Raw genomic sequence first — 23547 nt, forward strand, 5'->3', positions numbered from 1 at the left:
TTGGGGCTTTGCTTCTGCCTCAAAGGGAGCAGCCATGAAGCAGGACCACAGGTTGGTGGCACCGGCGGGGAAGGAACACCCAAGGTGGCCGTGTTTCTTGAACGAGGTGTGCTGGCTTAGAGATCTTGTGGTATTGGAGAATCAGGGCCCCTTGAGCAGAGTCCAAGATGAGACCTCCCTAAAGGACAATCTTGCTGGGAGGCTCCCGTTGGGGCAAAGCCATTTTGAGGCGTACTAGTTTTGGGGCACCTCGAGTATGTCCCCCGGTGGGGTCTCTTCTCCTATATGGCAAGCCCCAAAGAGAGCAATGATGGAGAAATTCTTCTATTTCTCTTGAGCTCCAAGCTTTTATTGCCCAGGGATCTCAGCTCCTGGGAGATCTGACCCAGCCTCTGACTTTCTTTTCTTTTCCTTCTTTTCCTTGCCAAGGACCTTGAATTCCCTTTCCTTCTCCCCGCAGAGCTGGCCCCCTTTGCTTACCTAACTCTTATCATCAATTTCTCTTTATTTATTGGTTCCTTCCCAGTTCTCTCCAAACATATTCAGATCTTGCCCCTTCTTTAAAAAACCCCATTTGACCCTTAAAAAAAATCTATTTATAGGCGTCTTATACCCTTAGAAGTCTCCTTCTGGGGGAGGGGGGGTAGCAAGGTGGCTATTGAGAGCCAGCCAGAGATGGGAAGTCCTGGGTTCAAATCTGGCCTCAGACATTTCCTAGATGTGTAATCCTGGACAGGTCACTTAACCCCCATTGCCTAGCCCTTACTGTTCTTCTGCCTTTGCTCTAAGACAGAAAGTAAGGGTTTAAAAAATAAATAAAAAGTCTTTATAAGCTGGCTTCCAAACTTAGCATCAATGAATAGAATTCAGGGAATCTGAAATTTGATTGAAAAAAAATTACATCTTTAAATTCAATTCTATTTGGCTTCCTTTGTAATCTTAGATATTTTATTTTATTTTTTATTGTCATGTAAAACACACTTCCATATTGGTCATTTGTAAGAGCACACTCATGCATAACCAAAACACCAAAATAAAACCAAAGATACACTGCTCCGCAAGATGACTCTTTCTCTGGAGGTGGGTAGCATTCTTTGTCACTAGTCTTATAAGATGATCCCAGAGCAGTGCATTGCTAGATATTTTATTTTATGCAATTAAAAACATCGTTATGAGAAGGGATCTGAAAGCTTTGCCAAACTGCCCAAAGTGTCCATGACACAAAAATGGTTAAGAACGTTTGCTGTGATTCTTTCTCCTCCTACAGAAGTGGCACAATGAATAGAACACTGAATTCAGGAAGCCCTGAGTCCAAATCAGGCCTCAGACACTTCTTGACCCTGAGCAAGTCATTTCATTGCTTCCTGCTTCCATTTCTTCAACTCTCAAATGGGGATAAGAGAACCTATCTCATAGGGTTGTTGAGATAATAACTTTAAAGCACTTAGCCCATTATTTATCACATAGTAAGAGCTATATAAATGTTAGCTATTATTACTATCATCATCATTTTTATCTCGATCTCTCTGAATTCTCCTTCCTCGGCCAAATCTGGAGGGTTGGAGGGAGGAACCTTTTGGTAGCTTTTGCCTCTTCACCTTCCACTTCCCTGTTGCAATCTGGCATTTGCCCTCATCTTAAGCTGAAACTTCCATCTTTAGGGTTACCAAGAGTCATTTAATTTGCTGAATCTGATGACTCTCTCAGTTCTCACCCTTCTTGACTTCCCTGCAGCTTTTTGTCACTGTTGATCACCCCCAACCCCCTTTATGTGTTCTCTGCTCCTTCAGATTTCTTCCTACTGCTCCCTCTCCATCTCTGGTGTTGGATCATCCCTTACTGCTTCTCTCCCAAGGCCCTATCCTGGGCCGCCTCATTCTAGATAGTCTATATATTCTTCTTTCATAATCTTATCAACTCCCACAATTTCGGTTAGTTTGTCATGGGCAGCACTGAAATCTTTTGCTGAATAGTCTGTAGGCATCTCCTACTCAACATGTGCAGAATGAAACTCACTAGCTTTCCCCTCCAAATCTGCCTCTCCGCCAGACTTTCCTGTTTCTATCAAGGGGAGCCATTGATCCTTCCAGTTACCCAGCTCACAACCGCAGAGTCAGCCTCAGATCTTACTCTTCCTCGTCATCAGTTTCCACATCCTATCAATTCTGCCTCCACTTGTTTTGAGACAACTGGTTGTTCAAGGGTATTGATTAAATTACTTTTTATTTTGTTTATTTTATTTTATTATTTTTAAATTAAATAATCTTTGTAAAAAGAGCTCAGTGCAAGGCCTGGGATATATACATAGTAGGCACTCTATAAAAGCTTATTCTCTTTCTCTTCTGCATTCATCCCCTTCTCTCCACTAATATAGCCACCATCCCAGTTCAGACCCTCATCGTCTTGCCCCAAGATTATTGCTCTAAGCCTCTTATTAGGTCTCCTTGTTTCTAGTCTCTCCTCTCACGGGGTAGTTCTCCACAAGGCTATCATATTGATTTTCCTGAGGCACAAGCCTTATCATACCATCCCTCTGCTGCAGAATCTTCAGTGACTCCCATTTGTCTCCAGGATAACTCCTCAGACTGGTATTTCAAGCCTTTCACTGTATCTCTAGCCTGTTTCAGATTTATTTCAGATTACTTCCCTTTATGCACTCTCTGTTCTAATCAAACAAGACAACTTGCAGTTCTCCCTACGCAAAATTAAACGCCCTAATCACCCCTCTGTGCCGTGGCACAGGCTGTCTCCCCTGCCTGGACTCCCTCTTTCCCTTAGAGACTTAGAATCCTTAGACTCCACCGAGGTGCTTCCTCCTAGGGAAAGACTTTCTTGAGGTCCTTCATGGCTTATATTTTTCCTCTCTTTATATGGTCTTGTATTTATACATTTATGTTCAAGCTGTGTCTTCCTGGCAGAATGTTAGCTCCTTGAGGGCAGGCACTATATCATTCTTTGTATTCTAAGCACCTATTACTGTGCCTGGTTCATAATAGGTTCATAATAAATGCTTGTTAATTGAATTCAAGAACCCTTTCTGGCTGTACATAGTACAGGCATTGCAGCCCCTTCAGTTATATATAATTCAGGCATCTCAGACTTTCAGGTTACATATAACTTAAGGACCTCAGCCTTCTAGATTTTATAGTCCATGGGTCCAAGACCTCAAATATTATGTTACAGGGACCTTGGGTCCCCTCATCATCTAGTACAGAGATCCCAGCAGCTCTGGTTTTCCAGGGATCTCAGCTCCTTGGGTCTTATATACTACAGAAATCTGGCTTCTGGTATAATATAATTCAAAGATTCCAGCTCCTAGGGCGTTATGGTTACAGCAATGAGCGCACCATCCAAGCTGTTGCCAAGTCCTATTGAATTTACCTTTGTAATATCTCTTGTATATGCCTTCTCTCCTCTGACATTGCTACCATCCTAGTGCAGGCCCTCATCACCTCATAACTGGATTATTTTAATAGTCTGCTGGTGGGTGATACTGTCTCAAATCTGTCCCTGCTCCAATTCATCCTCTAATCAACCACCAAAATGATTTTCCTAAAGCACAGATCCAATTATATCACCCCTATACTCAATAAATTCCAGTGGCTCTCCATCTCTTCCAAGATCTAGCTTGGTCTATAAAAGTCTTCATGATCTAGGACCCCACCCATCTTTCCAGTTTTCTTACACTTTTCTTCCCAACCACAACTCTTTGATAGCTCAAGACATTTTTTTCTGGCTGTCCTCAATGCCTGGAATTGTTCTCCTTCCCCATTTCCCCATCCTGGCTTCTCAGGCTTCAAGTCCCACCTAAAATTCTGCTTTCTACAGGAAGATTTTCCCAATCTCTCTTAATTCTAGTAGCTGCCCTCTATTGATTATTTCCAACATATGTGTGTGTGTGTGTGTGTGTGTGTGTAATACAAAGTTACACAAAAATATATTTTGTATATAGTTGTTTTCGTGTTTGTCTCTCCCATTAGGTTGTGAACTCTTCAAGGATAGGGTCTGTTTTTTGGCTTTTTTTGTAGGGCTTAGCACAGTGCCTGCCATATAGCAGCGCTTAATAAATGTTTTATCATGGACTAATTTGTTGTTTTATGGCGTTTGTGAAAAACATTAAACTGACGACCCGTCCCTTCAGGAGAGAATCGTCAGAGAGACTAATGAGCTTGTCCTCTCTCTTCCCCCTGCCCTTCCTAAGAACCATGACCTCTACATTCGAGTGGGCAGCCAAGAACGTGGTCAGAGAGCTGAGCAAAAAAGGGGAGCTGATCCCTGTGGACAGCCTCAGAAGTTCCACTTGCTTCAGTCCCTACTACCTGGTTCGGAAGAAAATCAAAAGCACCTGGTTTTGGAAGTCCCAGTATGTTTGGCTCAATTTGACTCTCGAGGACATTTTGGAACCGGGCTCCCCAGAACTAGGTACAGTCCCCTGGGGAGGTGGAGTGGGGCAAAGCTTGTGGGTGAAGAGAAAGGCGCTGGGTAAGGTTACTGAGATGGACTCTGGGGGGAAAAGGGCTCAGCAGGTTTGCCCAGAAAGCATAGCTTTTCTGGGACTAACATGCAAGCCTATATCAGGGTTATGGTGATGTATAAATGGAGATTTTAAACCTTGGTCTGCATCCCCCATATGTCCCTTAGTATTTCCTAAAACTCCCTTTAATCTTTCCTGCACCTTCACATTTGCGTGGTCACATTATTGTTTTATAAGTTCTGTAGTTCCTTCCTCCTTCTCTTCACCAGTGTGGCTGAAGTTAGCTTAGCACCTTTTTCACTCTAGTTTTTTTGTTAGTTTACTATTAATAAAACTTTATGAAATATAATATTTAGTATTTTTAATATTAATTTTAAAACCTACAGTGAACAGAGTGGGGTGCTTCAGAGCCATGAAACAGGTACTGGAAATGGTACCAGAGACTTGGGTTTGAGCCCCAGTTCTTCCACTTACTAGATATGTGATCAGGGACAAGTCACTTACCTTTTCTGAGTTCATTTCCTCATTCATAAAATGGGCATGATAATATTTGTACTCCCTCCTCACTCTGATTGTACAGAAAGCACTTTATATGTCCTCGAGTGCCATAGAAATTCTGGTTAAGGTTTGGGTCCCAGAGGCCTTCAGCTTGTCTCTCCCCCTGGCCCCTGCTGTATAACCAGGTTTCATGCTCAGGTTAACTAAGGGTTGACCTCTCTCCCCACAGAAGTGACCCAGGGGAACACAATCTACTTTAATGATGAGATGGACGGGCAAGTGTCTGGCAGTGTGGAGGTGACTGCCTCTGTCCAAGGGAAGATTTCAGGACAGACTTCAGTGTCCAACAGATCCTGCCTCGAGGTCAAGATTCTTACCGTGCCCCCTACCACCTGGGACTGCTTAAAAACAAGCAGGTGAGAGGAAGAGTGAAGGGGAAGAGCTGAGGGCTCTAGTGACTTCTCTTTGAGGATTGGGGAAAGGTGGGGAAGGGAGTGGGGCAAGGAAAAAAGTCCCAGGGCATCCAGAGAGAAAGAGAGAGTCAGAATTTCCCTTGTCTAAAAGTTGAGTTTGCTTCATTCCACCATCCACAAATATCCTGTATTGTCTTGAGTCTGGATAAGACCCTGTCCCCAACAATACGCTTAAACAACAATTCACAATTTTATATAAGTGTGCTGGGAAAGAAGGAGGTCATTCCCAAAAGGAAGAGATCTGGAAAGGATTCCTGGAGGAAGGGGCATTTAAGTTTGGCTTTAATTGATGGATCTGAATTTAACAGGTTACAAGAGGGAGGGAGAGAGGATATTTTGGGAGCAGGGAACATGAGAGTAAAAGTTCAAACGTGCATATTTTTTTAAAAATGGATTGGTATCTTCTGTTTTAATACCACCTTCTTACCGAAATGTCTCTCCCCAGCTAGCAATAGATTTCTTATGACAAAGAATAAAAAATTAAAGGGAAGGAGGGCAGCTAGGTGTTCAGTGGATTGAAAGTCAGGCTTTGAGACAGGAGGTCCTGGGTTCAAATGTGACCTCAGAGACTTCCTAGCTGTGTGTGATCCTGGGCAGGTCCCTTAATCCCCATTGCCTAGGCTTTACCATTCTTTCATGCTGGAACCAATACGTAGTATCAATTCTAAAACAGAAGGTAAGGATTTAAAAAAAAATCACACAGAGAAAATGGATGGATCAGCAAAACTAACCAACATGGCAACTGAGTCTGACTGTGTGAACAATGTTACACACTCATAGTCACCCAATTCTGCAAGAAGAGGAAGGTACATTTTCTCACCTTTTCTTCAAGGATAAGCTCTGTAATTTCCATTAGAATTCATTATTATTACATCATTATACTTATTCAATATCCAAAGTTGGTTTTGCTCTTTCCATTTACACCATTGTAGCCATTGTGTTTATTCTTTTCCTGGTTGTCTTTACCTCATTTTCTATCAGTTCATATAAGCCTTCCCATGTTTCTCCAAATTCTTCAAATTCTTTATTTCACATTGCCTCGTAATGTATGTTCAGGTGCCACAATTTTTTTTGGCATCTACTTTGTGGCATTTCTTGGCTACCATAAAAATTACTCATCTGAATGTGACCTTCCATATTTAACCTACTTGGGATACGTGCCTGGCAGGGAGACCTCTGGGTCAACAATGGACACATTTTAGCATTATTCCAAATTGTTTTCCAGAATGACTGAACCAATTCACTACTCCATCTCCAGTGTATTCTTAGTGTTTCTGTCTTTCCACTCGAGCATGCCTATGTCTGTTTCATATAATCTTTGCCAATTTTCTGGATGGAAGAGGAAATCTCAGAGTTGTTCTGATTCGCCTTTTTGAAGGCAGTTTCAAAACGGTTCTGTCTGAATATAAATATATAAAGATATAAAAAGAATGGAGTAGAGTCATATGAGGTAAGGTAAGAAAGGTAGGTGGGAGTCAGGTTGGAGGAAGGTCTTGAATGTCAAGCAAAAGAATTTGAACTTTATTTGGTAGACAATAGGGAATCATTAAAAATTTTTGAGCAGAGGAATGACAAGACCAGGTAGACAGATACTGAAGATTTGTTTGTCAGCATTTTAAAAAAAGGATTCAAGGAGGGAGAGAGTAGAGGGGGCAGGACAGTCAATTTGGAGACAAATTAGTTCATGCAAGTGGTAATTAGGACTTGTGAAAGGAATGATGATGTTGTTGTACATAAATAGGAGGCAGATCTGGTAATATGAAAGGACTGCTAAACCTCACTTGGGCCTGACAGGCTCTATTAAGCTGAGCCTGCCAAGCTGGCTCAAAGATCCTCAAGTGGTAGATCAGTGATTATTAAAGTGGGTGCCACCGCCCCCTGGTGGGTGCTGCAGTGATCAAGGGAGGCGGTGATGGTCACAGGTGCATTTATCTTTCCTATTAATTGCTATTAAAATTTTTAAAAATTAATTTCCAGGGGGCTAAGTAATATTTTTTCTGGAAAGGGGGTGGTATGCCAAAAAAGTTTGGGAACCACTGCGGTAGATGGATCAAGGCTAAGTGGGAGATGAGGTTGCCTAAGGGATCACCAAATGTGCTAGTAATCGCCTATGCCTCTTCAACAGTGCCCAAGCCAAAGTATCTAGTGGGAGTTGTAGGTGTGTTCAACAACTCCTTTAGCCCCTTGGCTTGGGGTTGGATTCTATGGTAAAAGGTTGGTTTGGGCTGGTGTTGATGTACTAAACAGATAACTAATTGATAAATCCCTTTCCCTACAGCTGTAGACATTTACTGATCAGGAAAGGAATACCAGTCTTCTTTTGGATTAAACTACAACAGGATTTATTTGCTTATCTAAAGGGTTTGGAACAAGGAATAAGGATAGAGGTTTGGGAATGCTAAACTAATCTAATTGAATTAAAGTAATCTAAATCTATAGATGATGAGTTAATAGCAGGCTGGAGTTTCTTCTCCCTCTCTCAATCCCGGGCTTGACCCAGCCATGGTATAAACCAAAGGATAGGGAAGGCTAATGGTGTTCTTAATAGGTGTGCTGTTGTTCTCTTTCAGCTTTATTAGTAGCAGGTAGAATAACTTTCTATGGCACTCATGCTGGATTGCAGGTCTGTGGCCTACCCTCCCTTCAACCACCCTCCTCCCAGAATTCTCAAAACTGAGACCTCTTGTGCTGTAGTCCCACGGTATTTATAGGGGTGGTTCCAACTGTCTTTTGGCCCTGGCTCACACCACCTGGGTACATTCCAAAGTCTTTAACCACCGATCCTGTCATTCAAGATCTTCTCCATTTTGTCCCAGAAGTTTCTTATTACAATGAGCATTGAAAAAAGAGGAAAGATGTCAAAGATGATGGAATCAACAGGACCTATAACTGATTAGATGTTAGAGTTGAGAGAGAGTAGAGAGCCAGTACTCCCAAGGTTATCAACATAGGAGACTGTGTTGCTACAGTAATAGTTGAAATCAGAAGGATCTGGGTTAGGCTGGAAGACAAGAAGCTCAATTTGCGACTGGTTGAGCTTAAGTTGTCTTTGGGACATTTGGATGGAGATGACTTATAATTGATCAGTGATACAGTCCAGTGGAAAGAGCACTGGATTTGGACTACGGGTAAGTCATTTATTTTTGAGACTCAGTTTCTTTATTTAAAGCTAGTAAAGGAAGTGAAAACCTAGAAGCCACCTTCCTCTCCTGGTCACCCAGGATAGATTCAGGTTAAAAATATAGCTCCTTTTGGCAAGTAAATGTTTAAAAGAAGGATGTGCAATGTTTTTCATCAGGGGCATACTATGAATAAAATTAGTCCCTCTTTTGTGACCTTTGAGGTTGATTATAAAACCAAAGATTTCGAGTTGGAAAGAAGCAGAGATGTCAACTGTTCTCTTCCCCTTCATTTTACAGATGATTAAACTGAGTTTCAGGGAAACTGCCTCTGAATCCAGCATATTTTCCATGGTCAGATTCTAGATAGACTTAATTCTGTTTTGAGTATAGGAGAGAAGTTTTTTTTTAAATCACTTTTTCCATCCCCTCTTGCCTTTGCATGAAAGAGGGGGAAAGTTTTATATATGTATATATAAACTCTATAGGATTCTGTAGGAAGGTAAACACTTTCAAAATCTAGCCAGCAGTCAGGACCTATCCTTAGGGATTGAGGGTGAGCCTGGAATGGTAGAAAGGCAGTTTCCCCACTGAAATATCCTTGTTATACTGATTTCTGTTTGGCCCACTTAGGTGTTCTGACCGATCTCATTCGTATGTTTATTTGCAATTTCAAACCCATTCTCAGCCAATCAAGAAGTTTCCTGATGATTGTTGGTGGTTCCTGGTGATCCACCTACTTCCCTTTGTAAACAACTTAGCCAATAAGTTATCTCTGCTTCCTTCCTCTTCAGAGCCACCTACTCTAGTTACCCCAGCACTTTCTACGTGCTAGAGCAGCAAAAGATTTCAAGACAAAATGGACCTTAGAGATCCCTGTTCTAATTTTTTCATTTGACAGATGAGGTAGCCACGACTCATAGGGCTGAAGGGACTTACCCAAGGCCAGCTATCTCAGTTTCAAGAGTCTCCTTTTCTTCATGAATAAAATGAAGGAATAAATGGAGGTTGTTATGAGAAAAGCCTTATAAAATCATTAAAGTGTCAGAGAAACGATTATTGCTGGCTAATGTGAACTATTCTCAGGGGCTGCCAGGGGACAGCTGGCTGAGAGAAGGAATGGATTCTGGGAGAAGAGGTGCCTTAGTGGCTGGGAATGGGGCTGGGGAAGATAAAGATGCTGATCAGAGAGGCAGAAAGTCCCCCAAAGGCTTCCTTCCATGGGACCATTTCTCTGGGACCAGAGTTAGAAATATCCAAAGGCTACCTCTGAAGTTCCCTGTATGTAGTGCTCATAAAATGTGATCATGGTGCTGGAGGATGCTGCCAAATCCTTGTCTAAATCATCCAGAATAAACAGCTGTCTTTGCTCCAAGACCATAGACTCCTCCAGTGGTGTATTGCATTAGATTGTCCTCCCAGCCATATTCCATCCCTCCCCAGACCCTCAACGATATGCCTTCTCGGGCATGAATTTGAAATTCATTTACTCTTTTTTGCATCTCTTATTATAATAGATGTATATTCTCTCACTGGCTCTATAGAACCTGCCCAGCTGGACTGGACCTACTAACATTTTCATATCACGTTAAAAGATCAGAGGACTTTGGAGGAGGAAAGCCTTTCAAATGCCTATTACTAATAAACCCACAGTCTTTAATTGAATTAACTTTTGTTGTTCTCTTCTCCAGGCTGTGTTATAAAATGTTTTCCAGGATAGGGCAGTGATAGTGGATTGAGAGCTGGCCCTAGAAATGGGAGGTCCTGGGTTCAAATGTGGCCCGAGGCATTTCCTATTTGTATGATTGTAGGCAAGTCACTTAACTTTCATTGCCTAACCCTTACCACTCTCCTGCCATAGGACCAGTAAATAGTATTGATTATAAGATGGAAGGTAAGGTTTTGTTTTGTTTTTTAATAAATAAAGAAAATGTTTTCTAGTCTTTCCAGAAGTTGGGTTTTTTTTTTTTAAATTCAGCATGTCTTTAACAAAATCATATATATAGTTTTTTTTTTGGCAAGGAATCTTGCATGAGCCTAACCTATATAGTTTTCCCCTATTGAATCAAAACTTTTCTCTCTCTCTTTTCTAAACCCTACTTTCTATCATAGTCACAACTGTAAGACAGAAGGGCAAGAGCTAAGCAAAAGAGGATAAGTGACTTCCCCAGGATCACACGGCTAGGAAGTTTCTGATGGCAGATTTGAACTCAGGTCCTCCCAACTCCAGACCTGGTGCTCTATGCACTGTGCCATCTAGCTGCCCCAAAACCTTTTTCTATGAAGAAAAAATAATAATTACAGAAGAATCTTGTTTTGAATATACCTCTCAACTATGTGACTATCAAGATTATTGTCAAAAATCTCCTATGAAAGCTTGCCTATTCCCTTCTCCTATTTTCAATTAAGGCTGAAAGCACCATATAATGTAAATTATCATTACCATTAAACAACATAAATGTCAATTGTCTTTACTATTGTACTTTTGTTCAAAAGGAACAAAATAGATGAAAGAGGCAAAGGAATTCCATGTTCACTTGAGAAAATCCAGAAACCAAATGGAAATTGCATGGTGAAGAGCATTTGACTGAAGGTCAATAGAGGGAGAAATGGAAGTAATCTTGTCTTGGGAGTAGACTACAGACCACCTGGACAGGCAGGTTAAATGGATGAGGCCTTCAGAAAAGAGATGTGCAAGTCTTGCATGAGACAGTATTAATAGGAAGCTTCATTTATGCAGAAATCTGCTAGAACTCTCTTTCTACCAAAAGCAGAAAACATATCAAGTTCTTCATAGAATTTCTCCACTTCCTCATCCTCTTCTACCCCAAAGGGTGGTGCATGAGCTGCAGTTATCTTCATGGTGGTCTGTTTATTTATGCCTATCATGAGCACTGCTAGGCAAGATGACCAAGTGGCTGTGAAATTATGTTTCTTGTCATCTTTGAGACTAACTACTCTTTAATTTGCTTCTCCAAGTCTTCTGGTTTTATCAATATTAAGAGAGAATCATTGTCTAGTTCTGACTTTAGTTAGTATACCAACTCATTTGCTACACAAAATATAATATCTAGAGTCAGTCTGGTCATATTTGACTCTTCATTTCCTCATTTGGGATTTTCTTGGCACAGATACTGGAGCGGTTTGCTATTTCCTTCTTCGGCTCACTTTGCAGATGAGGTACTAAAACAAATAGAATTAAGTGACTTGCCCAGGGTCACACAGCTAGTAAGTGTCTAAGGCTGGATTTGAACTCATGAAAAAGAGTCATCCTGACTCTAGACCCTGCTCTCTATCCAGTGTGCCACCTAGCTGCTTAATATCTAGAATACCAACAGTTAAATGAATACTTATGGACAGGCTTTCCCTGTGTACTTTTCTAAAGCTTGCTTTCATCTGAATTGTATGCTCCCTTCACTAAAGACATTAAATATGACTCTCTTGAAATCAATTCCTGTTTACCTTGAGACCTTTAACTAATGAATCCATACTACCAAGGAGACAAATGCAAGAAGGCATTTCCCTTATTTGACAGCTCTACTTTTTGCATTAGGAAATCACAGCTCCCAAATCAACTTGACTACCCGTGGTCCCCTGACTCACTCTTCCATCTCAAATCTAGATGGTCAAAGGCTACCATCATTCCAGATCCTGCTAATACTGCTTGGCTGAGTTAAACAAAAAAGGCCTCATTTCACAGGAAAAAAAAAAAGTTAAAAGAAAGTGTTATGGCTAACATGAATACTTTCTATTATATTCCTCTACTCAGGTTATTCTATTTACTTTATGAAGGTGGCCCTCAAAGAATCTGAAGTCATTAATTCTTCCTGCTTATAACACACAATCTTCATATTTGATTATGAATATTTCCAGGAAATTATGAGTTGGTCGTACCTTCTGTTTTCTTCATTATTCTTTCATCCATCTTATAGAACCATGCAAGTCCAACCCCACCCAACCTCATTTGATAAAGCTCTAGAATTTCAGAATCAGATGAAACCTAAGAGGACATCTAGTCCAACCTTCATGTGAAGAGATTCTCCAGCCTCCATTCCATTAGGTTAGATAGTTTGCTAGGAAAATATGCTTTTTTTCTGGTTTATTTTTAAAAACAAATATTTTTTCATTGAAACAATTTTTCCCTCTTTCTCCTACCCCATCTCCTATCGCCATAGAAAAAGAAAATAATGCTATTATAACACATATGCATAGTCAAGAAGAACAAATTCCCAAACTGGCCATGTCCCCAAATCATGTCTTACTACCTTGAGCCCATCATTCTTGTGACAGCAAATGAGTAATATGTTTCATCATCAGTCCTCTGGAATGAGTCATTTTTTCTGATTGGAGTTCTTAAATCTCTCAAAGTTGCTTGTTTTGCTAGTATTGCTGTGATTGTAGAAATTGTTCTTGTTCTTGCTCTGTATCGTTCATATAAGTCTTTCTGGGTTTCGCTAAAACCGTCCCTTTCATCATCTCTTATGGCACAATAGTGTTCCATTCCATTCATATAGCATCATTTGTTCAGCCATTCCTCAAATGAAGTGATAGATATCTTACCCCATTTAGTTTTCAGTTCTTTGCCACTATAAAAAAAAAAGACCTGCTCTAAATGTTTTAGTACATATTGATCCTTTCCTTTTTTTAAAATCTCTTTGGGATCTCATAGGTCAAAAAGTCGTAATGCTTAGTCAGCAGATTAATGACTTTTGGGACATATCCAAACCTCTTTCCTGAAGGGCCATACCAATTTACAGCTCCATCAGCAGGCATCAATGTGCCTGCTTCCTGAAGTCCCTCCAATATTTGTCATTTTCCCTTTTTTTGTCAATTTACCAATCTGATGGGTAGGAGGGGAGACCCCAGAATTGCTTTAATTTGCATTTCTCTAGTTATTTGATTTGAAGTATTTTTCATACTGTTATTAATAGGTTTGACTTGGAAAATATTCTTCTCTTCTTTATCAGATGATGCCATCCTAACTAAGGATCTACTTATCCTTGTTAGAAAGTCTAAAACCTCCTCTGGTGGGAGCATTCAGGACCATTGGGTTCTTGAATGCTTAAAACCAGCAGAAAGCAGCAAAAAGTAACCCCAAAAAGGAAGAATTCTTTTTTTTTAAACCCTTACCTTCTGTCTTGGAGCCAGTATTGGCTCCAAGGCAGAAGAGAGGTAAGGGCTAAGCAATGGGGGTTAAATGACTTGCCCAAGTTCACACAGCTGGGAAGTATCTGAGGTCAGATTTGAACCTAGGACCTCCTGTCTCTAGGCCTGGCTCTCATTCCACTGAGCTACCCAGCTGCCCTCCAAAAAAGGGAAGAATTCTGACTAAGCCCTAAGAAGTCCAATATCACTAGAATGGGATTCCAAGTCATCTAACCCAAAGGGAATCACAGGAAATAAACATGGAGTATTGTCAGGCATTATCTCAGAGCAATCCTATGCCACAAATATTTATTAAGCATTACTATATGTTCAGAGTCTGCACTATTCTGGATGAGTTTCCTCTCCTTGTGGAACTTGTCTCATAGACAAGTTGGAGTTGTCACAGGGTCAACAATAATTAGAACTGGCAACATTCCTGAAGGCTGAGAACCTTTGGACCCTCTATAGCCCATGCCAATGTCCCCTGATTGAAGAGCTACCCTCTAGCCAGTCCGCCTACTACAACACCATGCCCCATGGATGCACCTTGGGTCCTTTTCAACTCTTGTTTTGGCTGTTGTCTCCTTCCATTAAAATGTAAACTCCTTGAGAGCAGCAGCTATCTTTCTTTTTGCCTGTCTTTGATTCTCCAGTGCTTAGCATAATACCTGGCCTATAGTAAAGTGTTTAATAAATGATTGTTCCACCATCCAGCTGTGAGCTAACACTTGGCACCAATTGAACAACCAGGTGTTCATGTCTAAGATGCACGTGTCTCTGAAGAAACTTGCCGTGCCAGCTAGAAGGAGGAACAAAAACACCACCTGGGTCCTTGGCTCATACACCTAGAGCCCTAGAGTCATACTTGATATACTCATTCCAAGCAAAAAAAAAAAAGGGGGGGGGGATGGCATTGCCATTCATTCCCAACATAGATCAAAAAGTATGGACTGAGAGTTCTGATCAGTTCTGATGATTATGCTGAATTTCTTCATGATATTTTGGATCTGGCCACAGTAGGCAGCTCCACTCCCAGTGAAGAAGAGGATGCTTCTGCCCTATGTAGAAGAAAATGGCCAGCCACCTTCTTTCATCTTTAACCTTCTTACTTCTGGAGATTTTATTTCTTTGTCTCTTGAAGTTCTCTTCCTTTCTTTATTTGAGACTAGGGTAGGTACCACTCTAGATTCTGACCTCAAGGCTTCATTCCTCTATTTTTTGCCTCTTGCTTTTAAATCTCCTTTCACCTCTAGACTGCCCTTCCTAAGCCATCCACTCAGATGAAAATGGTCTCTTCTCAAATTTTCCCTAAGTCAAAGCTCACATGATACTTGTATAGATTAAACCGCAAAATGACCTTTGAAGTAATAGATCAGATAACCAGAGAATAGTATTCATAGCTGGGCCATGCCAATGTAATAAAAATGACAATACGACCAAAGTTAATTCACAGATTTAAGGCTATATCATTTAAAGTACCAAAACGATTCCTTAAAGAACTAGATTAAATATGAAAATTCATTTGGAAGAACAAAAGATCTAGAATAAAAAGGGATATAATTTTTAAAAGGCAGAATTTTTAAAAATAATATTTTAAATTCCCCCAATTACATTAAAAACAATTTTTAGCATTTTTTAATTAAAAGGCAAAATTTAATGAAGAACAGCACTTCCAGACCTCAACTATATTATAAGGCAGTAATCAATAAAAATCATTTGGTAGTGGTTAAAATTTGGAAAAGTAGAGGATATCTAGGTGGCTCAGTGGATTGGGAGCCAGCCTAGAGTGAGAGGTCCCGGGTTCAAATTTGGTCTCGAACATTTCCTAGTGTGTGACTGAGGGCAAGTCACTTATGTCCCATTGCCTTCCCCTTAACTGTACTTCTGCCTTGGAGCCAGTATTCAGCACTGATTCTAAGATAGGAAATAAGGGTTTAAGATAGATAGATAGATAGATAGATAGATAGATAGATAGATAGATAGATAGATAGATAGATAGATAGATAGAGCAATAGAACAGCTAGACAAGGAAGAATCAGGAATATTTGATCTCAATAACCCAGGCTTCAGTAATCCCAAAAGCATAAATTACCTAGGAAAGAATTCCCTGTTTCTTAAGAACTGGTAGGAAAGTAGTTTGCTAAAAGTCAGACCAACATTTTAGTTTAGACCAACATTTTTAGACCATATTATACAATAAATTCAAAATGTATATGTGATTCTTATATTAAAGTTAATATTGGTTATTAATAATTATTATTAATAAAATAATAATATACAATGAAGTTAATAATAATAATAATAATAAAGTTAATACTAATCCATAAAAACATTGGAAGGGAAGTAGATCATACCTTTTACAACTCTGGGCAGAGAATGATTCTTTTTTTTTTTTTAACCCTTACCTTCTGTCTTAGAATCAATACTGGGTATTGGTTCCAAGGCAGAAAAGGTAAGGGCTGGGCAATGGGAGATAAGTGACTTGCCCAGAGTCACATGGCTAAGAAGTGTCTGAGGCAAGATTTGCACCCAGGTCCTCCCAACGTCAGGGCTGGCTCTTAATCCACTGAGCTAGCCACCTACCTGCCCTCCCAGAGAATGAATTCTTAACCAAAGAAGGGATACTTGCAATTCCAAAAGATAAAATTTTATAAGTGTTTACACAAACAAAAAAATTAACATGTCTAGGATAAGAAGGGAAGTTGTAGACGGGGGAAAAATCTCTGTAATAAATATTTCTGATAAGAGTCTTATATCAAAGATATATAGACAATTAACAGAAATATGTAAAACCAAAAGATTAAAGAATAAAAGGTCATTCTCCCAATAGTGTAAGAGGGGAGACTAGATATTTAAGGTATGGTCACCAGAAATAGATTAACTTGATTTCAAAATAAAATAGACCCAAGCAGGATGACTTTTATGGTGGTTTATTTACAATTAGGAAGGTTAAAGAGAGGGAAGTTGAGAGAGAGAAACTCTGGCCTGGACCAGAGGCCTGGAGCAGGTAGGAATTTAGAGGCCCAGCAGAGGAGCACAGAGGTTAATTAACTAGGCTTCTAGCCACAAGGCCTTTTACAATAAGAGAGGCCTCCTTGAGGGTAGAGTCTCCAGAAATGCCAAGGGAAGAGAAAGAGTCAGCCTAACTTACCCACGTGACAATTCAGAGGGAAGCAGTCTGAGGTCTCACCAGAGATCCTTCCACATCAAGATCAAAGTGCCAACTGCCTCCATAGGAAGTTACCATCATATTTAAAAGAGCATCTTTTGTCACTTCCTGCATCCACCTCCAGTTTCACATGGACAAATGGCAGCCTCAATACTGCCCAAAGGGCAGTCCCTTATTTTTTATTTGTCACTTACTATCACGTGGGGGTAACAGACCTCCCCCCTCCCCACTTAATTCTAAGTTGGGTAGGGTGACATTATTTCTGGTGGCTGGAGTCTACACAAATGAATGAGGGTGAGCTAATTCCATTTACACAATAGAGAAATAATCAAAGGATTTGAACAACTGGTTCTCCAAAAAAAATTGTAAAACTATTAAAAATTATGTGAAAGAATGCTCCAGATCACTAGTAATAAGAGAAATTCATATCAGAACAACCCTGAGGCTTTACCTCACATCCAGCAAAGTAGCAAAAATTACAAAAGAAAAGAAATAGTCAATGTTGGAAGGGTTGTGGAAACATAGGCACACTAATGCATTGTTGGTGGATTTGTGAATTCAGTAAAATCATTTTGAAAAGCAATTTGGAATTGTACAAAGAAAATAACCCAAATATTCATATCCTTTGACCCAGAGTTTCCAGTAGTAGAAATATATTCCCACAAAGGTCATTTTTAGGAAAAAAAAAAAAAGGCTCTGTGCATGCCAAAATATTTTTAACACATATACTGTGATAGCAAATAATTGTAAACAAAGTAGATACTCATTGATACGGGAATAGCTTAACAAACTGTGGCACATGAAAATAGTAAAATATTATTGTGCTATAAAAAAACCAATGTAATTAATTCAATGAAGCATGGAAAGACTTACACAAAAAGGTATAAAGTGAAGCAAGCAGAGAGAGAAAAACAATATAAACAGTGATTACAACCCTATAAGGGGAAAGAACAATATCAAAATAATTGTAATGGAATGTTGTGAAATTATAAAAAAAAAATAATAATAAACCTAGCTCCAAAGAAGAGATATGAAAAAGCAGTAGCTCTCCTGGTCCTTGCAGAGGTTGGGGAGCCTAGGTATGGAATATTGCATAGAATATCAGGATTTCTTCAAGCTATTGATTGGTTTTGCTGAATTTTTTCCTTTTCTTCCTCTTTCTCTTTTTTAATCTTTGTTATAATGGATGATTTGGGGCGGGGAGTATAATAGGTAGGCTGTAAAAGTTTAAAAGCAGATGTGTTTGTAAGCATGTTAGGGAAAGCCTTTCCTGGAAGTCATGGACATTCTGAATAGAATGCAGGGGGTAGGGAGGAGAGAGCTGAGTAATAGACAGACTGCTGTGCTGTGAGGGGTTCAGAGCAAAGGTGCAATCTGCAGTCCCTTTTTGACCTGGGATCTTGGAGTTTGGTGAAGATTGAAAAGACAGAAGACATCAATCCTGCAAGTCAACTCTGAGTAGGGAAGTGGCCTGTGATCTAGTGGACAGTTTGCAAGCATCTCTCCCTAACTGGTTACTTTGGATCATCAGCTGTGGAGGAATTGGTTCCTGGTATCCTCAAAACATCTCTGGAACAGTTGTGAGACCCCAAAATCAAGCCCTCTTCCTCAGGTCCTTAGCCAAGCTGTCAAACCCTGGCAGAAGCCAGGTTGGCTAAGGATCTTACCCCTTTGACTCCAGTCCTGGGTAGTTAGTCATAGCTTCACCTAACACCCTTTCATATTCCTTCATATTATAATTAAACTGTTTCCCTGTGTGTTTCTAGTATTTTAAAGTCCTCATTTGTGTGTATTTAATACTCTAAAGTTATTCCAGGCTGGGTAAGGCAGTGTGACAGTTGGTCAGGCTTAACAGCCATTTCTGTCAACGGTCATTCCCCTTATAGTTAAACCTGGTTCCCTGGCTTGTAAAGTCTTACCCATTGTCCCTTCCTGTCTCCTACCCACCCCACTGAACCCACAAGTAATATTTAAGTTAACTCCCCTGGTTTCCCCATAACAGGAGGAAGTTTATAGGAAGGTGTAGGACCCCAAAGTTATGACACAGGAACCAAGCAACCACAAGCTAGGGACTTTCCAGTCAGGACTTGTCCGAGAACCCACAGTTACTAATAACAGGACATTCACAGTGTAACTAGATTCCAGGACATTTGTACACATTCTTCATCTAGCTTAAAAGCCCATGCTCCCCTCACAACAGGGTCTAGGTTAGTTTTAGTGTCCTGGACCCTAACTCTGAGTTAGCGATAAAGTTCCTTTTGCTCTTACATTGTTGGTGTGAACTCATCCTTGCAATCCGGACCGAAACTGGGCATAACAAAGGAAATCTAGGATATGCAAAAGCAAAAGATATCAAAGAAAAATCTATTTTTGAAAGACCTTCTTCAACCCTTTTTCTCATTTGTATCTATCACATTGTACCTTGTATTATTCATGTACATGTAGGAAAGGCATTGACTAAATCAGAGGACCTGACCTTATTATCTGTGTGAGATTGGACAAGTCACTTAACTTTCCCAAGCCTCAGTTTCCTCATCTGTAAAATGAAGGGGTTGGACTAGAAGGCCTCTAAGGTCCCTTTTAGCACTAAATCTAAGATTCTATGATAAACTGTTATGAGGAGTTTGAGAAGGGAGACATCATATTCTGCAGAGACATTGAAAGCTTCACCCTTAAGCTAGGAAATCCAACAGATGAAACCATGGAGGGATACCCCAAGCATCATCAGGCACTGCATGACCAAAGGCAGGAGGCAAGAAGGGTAGAAAGAGAAATGGGTTGGAATTGGTTAAGGTAGAATATAGAAGGGAGCAGCTAGAGAGCAGTATTGATTCTAAAATGGAAAATTCATTTATTATTATTATTATTATTATTATTATTTTAAATCTTTATCTTCCATCTTGGAATCAATACTGTGTATTGGTTCCAAGGCAGAAAAGCAATAAGGGCTAGGCAATGGAGGTTAAGTAACTTGCCCAGGGTCACACAGAGAGGAAGTGTCTGAGGCCAGATTTTTAAATTTATATAATTAATTAATTAATTGAGTTTTTCCATGGTGACATGATTCATGTTCTTTCCCTCCCCTCCTCCCTGCCCCCTCCTCTGGCCAACGAGCAATTTAACTGGGTTTTACATGTATCGTTGATCAAGACTCATTTCCATATTATTATTATTTGTATAAGAGTGATCATTTAGAGTCTACATCCTCAATCACATCCCCATCAAACCATGTGATCAAGGAAATGTTTTTCTTCTGTGTTTCTGCTCCCACAGTTCTTTCTCTGGATATAGATAGCATTTTTTCTCTTAAGTCCCTCAGAATTGTCCTGGGTCATTGCATTGCTGTTAGTAGAGAATTCCATTACGTTCGATTATGCCACAGTGTATCTGTCTCTGTGTACAATGTTCTCCTGGTTCTGCTCCTTTTACTCTGCATCAGTTCCTGGAGGTCGTTCCAGTTCACATGGAATTCCTCCAGTTCATTATTCCTTTTAGCACAATAGTATTCCATCACCAACAGATACTACAATTTGTTTAGCCATTCCCCAATTGAAGGGCATCCCCTCATTTTCCAATTTTTTGCCACTACAAAGAGCATAGCTACAAATATTTTTGTACAAGTCTTTTTCCTTATTATCTCTTTGGGGTACAGGCCCAGCAGTAGTATGTATGGATCAAAGGGCAGGTGGTCTTTTAAAGCCCTTTGGGCATATTTCCACATTGCCTTCCAGAATGGTTGGATCAATTCACAACTCCACCAGCAATGCATTAGTGTCCCAATTTTGCCACATTCTCTCCAATATTTATTACTTTCCTTTGCTGTCATCTCTGAGACCAGATCTGAACCCAGGATCTCTCATCTCTGAGCCTGGCTCTCAATTCACTGAGCCACCCAGCTGCCCCCAAAGGTATTTAATAAGTAAAATAATAATATCCCCCCCTCAAAGTGAGTTTTACTTTATAGGAGACAAGGGTCCTTTTGACTCCAGACACAGAATTAGAAGATTCACAACTTTAGACCTTCTAAACCTGTATACAAACACTCTGAATCCAAGCTACCACTAAACATCAAATTAACTTCCTAAGACACTAGCATGTTGAAATCCAAATATGGTGTATTCTGGAGATAGCCTTGAGCAAGGTCATACAGAAGGGATGGGTGAAGGAATCCCAAATCTCTTATCTGCTGTACTCTTTCTTCTGCTCCTACAGGAAATTGAAGAAATCCCAGCCTTCTAAATTTAAGGAGCTTCAGAAACGGGGAGAGAATCTGTATGTTGTAACAGAAGCTGTGCAGACCCAGAAAGAGGCTGTTCTGAAGAGATCCAGAAATAGGCAGGGCTCTGGAAGGATCACTATTCCTGGGGCCTCGTGTATCCAGGTTAGAAATAACCTTTTGAAGACATGGGGGATGTCTGAGTACCCCAGTATCTTTCCAGGCTCTGTCCCATTACCCCAGAGATGCCCATCAAGCAGCTAGAGTGCTGGACTGGCTCTGAGACTTGGCAAGGTTGGGTTCTTTTCCTGTGTTCTGGTGAATGGATAGCCTTTCAAAATAGCAAGACCTGCTGTAGAGAACTGGTTCTTAGCTCTCCACCATTCTCAGAGTGTGGGTGATCACCAAAGGGGCAGATAATCACACTTCAGTTGGAGTTTGGAATGCAGTGGAAGCTGCTACATTTCTTCCTTATAACTCCATGAAATTCCTTTAAATTTGAAGAGATTTTCCAGATCAAGTGAGGATACCCATACTGGATGATTAGAGGGAAGCCAGCCTAGGACTGAAAATCTCTGGGGAAAAGACTTAGGGCAGGAACACCTGCAAGTTACTGAGAGTTGATTGTTGTCCAAAGTTACAAATGTGAATGACAAGATCCAACCCAAGTGGTATCTCCCAAAGCCCTGGGATCCTCTACCTGACAGTTATTTCTTACTTCTCATTCCAAAGAAATGAGAGCCAACTCCTACCCAGATTCCTTAATTTGTCCATCCCCAACTTCTGCTCCTCCTTTTCTCCCACCCCCTAAGCTCGAGGTCCCTAGCAATCTCTGAGCCCTGAAATTGGAGTCAAAGGACAGGACTTGAGTCCAAATTCCAACCGCATGACCTTGGGCGAGGCCCTTAATCTCTCTGAGATGGGATTTCCTCAAAATGAAAGGGTTGAATTAGCTGAGTTTTGAGGACCTTTCCAGTTTTAGATTCATGATTCCTTCTTTCTCTCTTTCCTTCTCTTCCCTAGGGCGAGGGTATGGGTCAATTTAACACAATGAAGACAGTGAAAATCCCTGAAGGCAGTATACTTGCTTTCCAAGTGGTCAAATTGATTATCAGGGACTGCTGGTGTAAGTTGGGTCCAAAGGGCTGGGTTGGGGAGAATGCAGGGGTTGGGGAAAATCCATCATATGCCACCCCCAATAAGGAGCTGGGGAAGGTGGAGAAGGGCAGGGGCATTACTGTAGCTCTCAAACTCCCTGGGACACATGGGAGATGCTTTGGGGGCACCAGAGAATATGTATCTGTTTTCTGTTTGCTTCTTTCCCTTCTCATCGTTCTTTTTCTGGATTATCATAAATTTAATGTATATATATCATAGGGAATAGAAAACTACAAATCAATATTTATATTTCAAGAGTCTCCCATCTCCTTGATGCTGATGTTTTTTCCACAGATGATGGTCATGACACCTTTAGTACATGGTCTCCAAGAGTTGTCCTGGCCAACTCTGGCCAGTTTGGGCCTGAGTGTCTCTGCACTGGGCTAGGTTGATCCTTGGACAATAGACCCAGTCCTTTGCTCGAAGCTTTTCTAGCTTACTCCAACAGGTAGCACAGGGTCTGGTACACAGCAGGCATTTTGTATATGTTTATTGATTGATTGATTGATAGTCAAACCAGCATGACAAAACATCTGTTCTACTGACATCACTTCAAGATCCCAATTTCCCAGTGAGGCATCCCTGAGTAGGATGTTAGGAGATGGCATGTGAGGAAGAAAATTCTAAACGAAACTATGACATCCAAATTATGTATATTTTTATAAAAGCTCGAAACATATAAAATCGTAACACAATTTATTTCTTGCAACCAGTCCTACCCAATCTCTTTCCTGTTCTCATACTCATAAACTTTTTTTTTTTTGCTTTGATCTGCATTCTGAATAAGAGTCATTTTTTTTAACATTTATTAATAATCATTTTTAACATGGTTACATGTTTCATGCTCCTATTTTCCCCTTCACCCTCCGCACTCCCCCCACCCATGGCTGACGCACTTTTCCACTGGTTTTGTCATGTGTCCTTGATCAAGACCAATTTCCCAATTGTTGGTGGTTGCATTGGTGTGGTAGTTTCGAGTCCACACCCTCAATCATGTCCGCCCCGACCCATGCATTCAAGCAGTTGCTTTTCTTATATGTTTCCTCTCCTGCAGTCCTTCCTCTGAATGTGGGTAACATTCTTTACCATAAATCCCTCAGAATTGTCCTGGGTCATTGCATTGCTGCTGGTACAGAAGCCCATTGCATTTAATTTTACCACAGTATATCAGTCTCTGTGTACAATGTTCTTTTGGCTCTGCTCCTTTCGCTCTGCATCAGTTCCCGGAGGTCTCTCCAGTTCGCCTGGAACTCCTCCAGTTTATTATTCCTTTTAGCACAATAGTATTCCATCAC

The 23547-nt window shown here is 40.5% G+C and overlaps 1 protein-coding gene across 1 annotated transcript in view; it reads left to right on the plus strand.

Annotated features, from left to right (window-relative positions):
* Positions 1 to 4205: 4205 nt before the first annotated feature.
* The window catches only part of GSDMD (gasdermin D), a 43440-nt gene continuing 24098 nt past the window's right edge, over positions 4206 to 23547 (plus strand). Inside the window, exons 1-4 of the mRNA XM_044684594.1 lie at positions 4206 to 4422; positions 5202 to 5388; positions 21091 to 21259; positions 22118 to 22220. Of these exons, the coding sequence (XP_044540529.1) occupies positions 4206 to 4422; positions 5202 to 5388; positions 21091 to 21259; positions 22118 to 22220 (676 nt within the window). The remainder of the gene's footprint in view (positions 4423 to 5201; positions 5389 to 21090; positions 21260 to 22117; positions 22221 to 23547) is intronic.

Source organism: Gracilinanus agilis, chromosome 1 (assembly GCF_016433145.1).
Source record: "Gracilinanus agilis isolate LMUSP501 chromosome 1, AgileGrace, whole genome shotgun sequence".
Taxonomy (NCBI): domain Eukaryota; kingdom Metazoa; phylum Chordata; class Mammalia; order Didelphimorphia; family Didelphidae; genus Gracilinanus; species Gracilinanus agilis.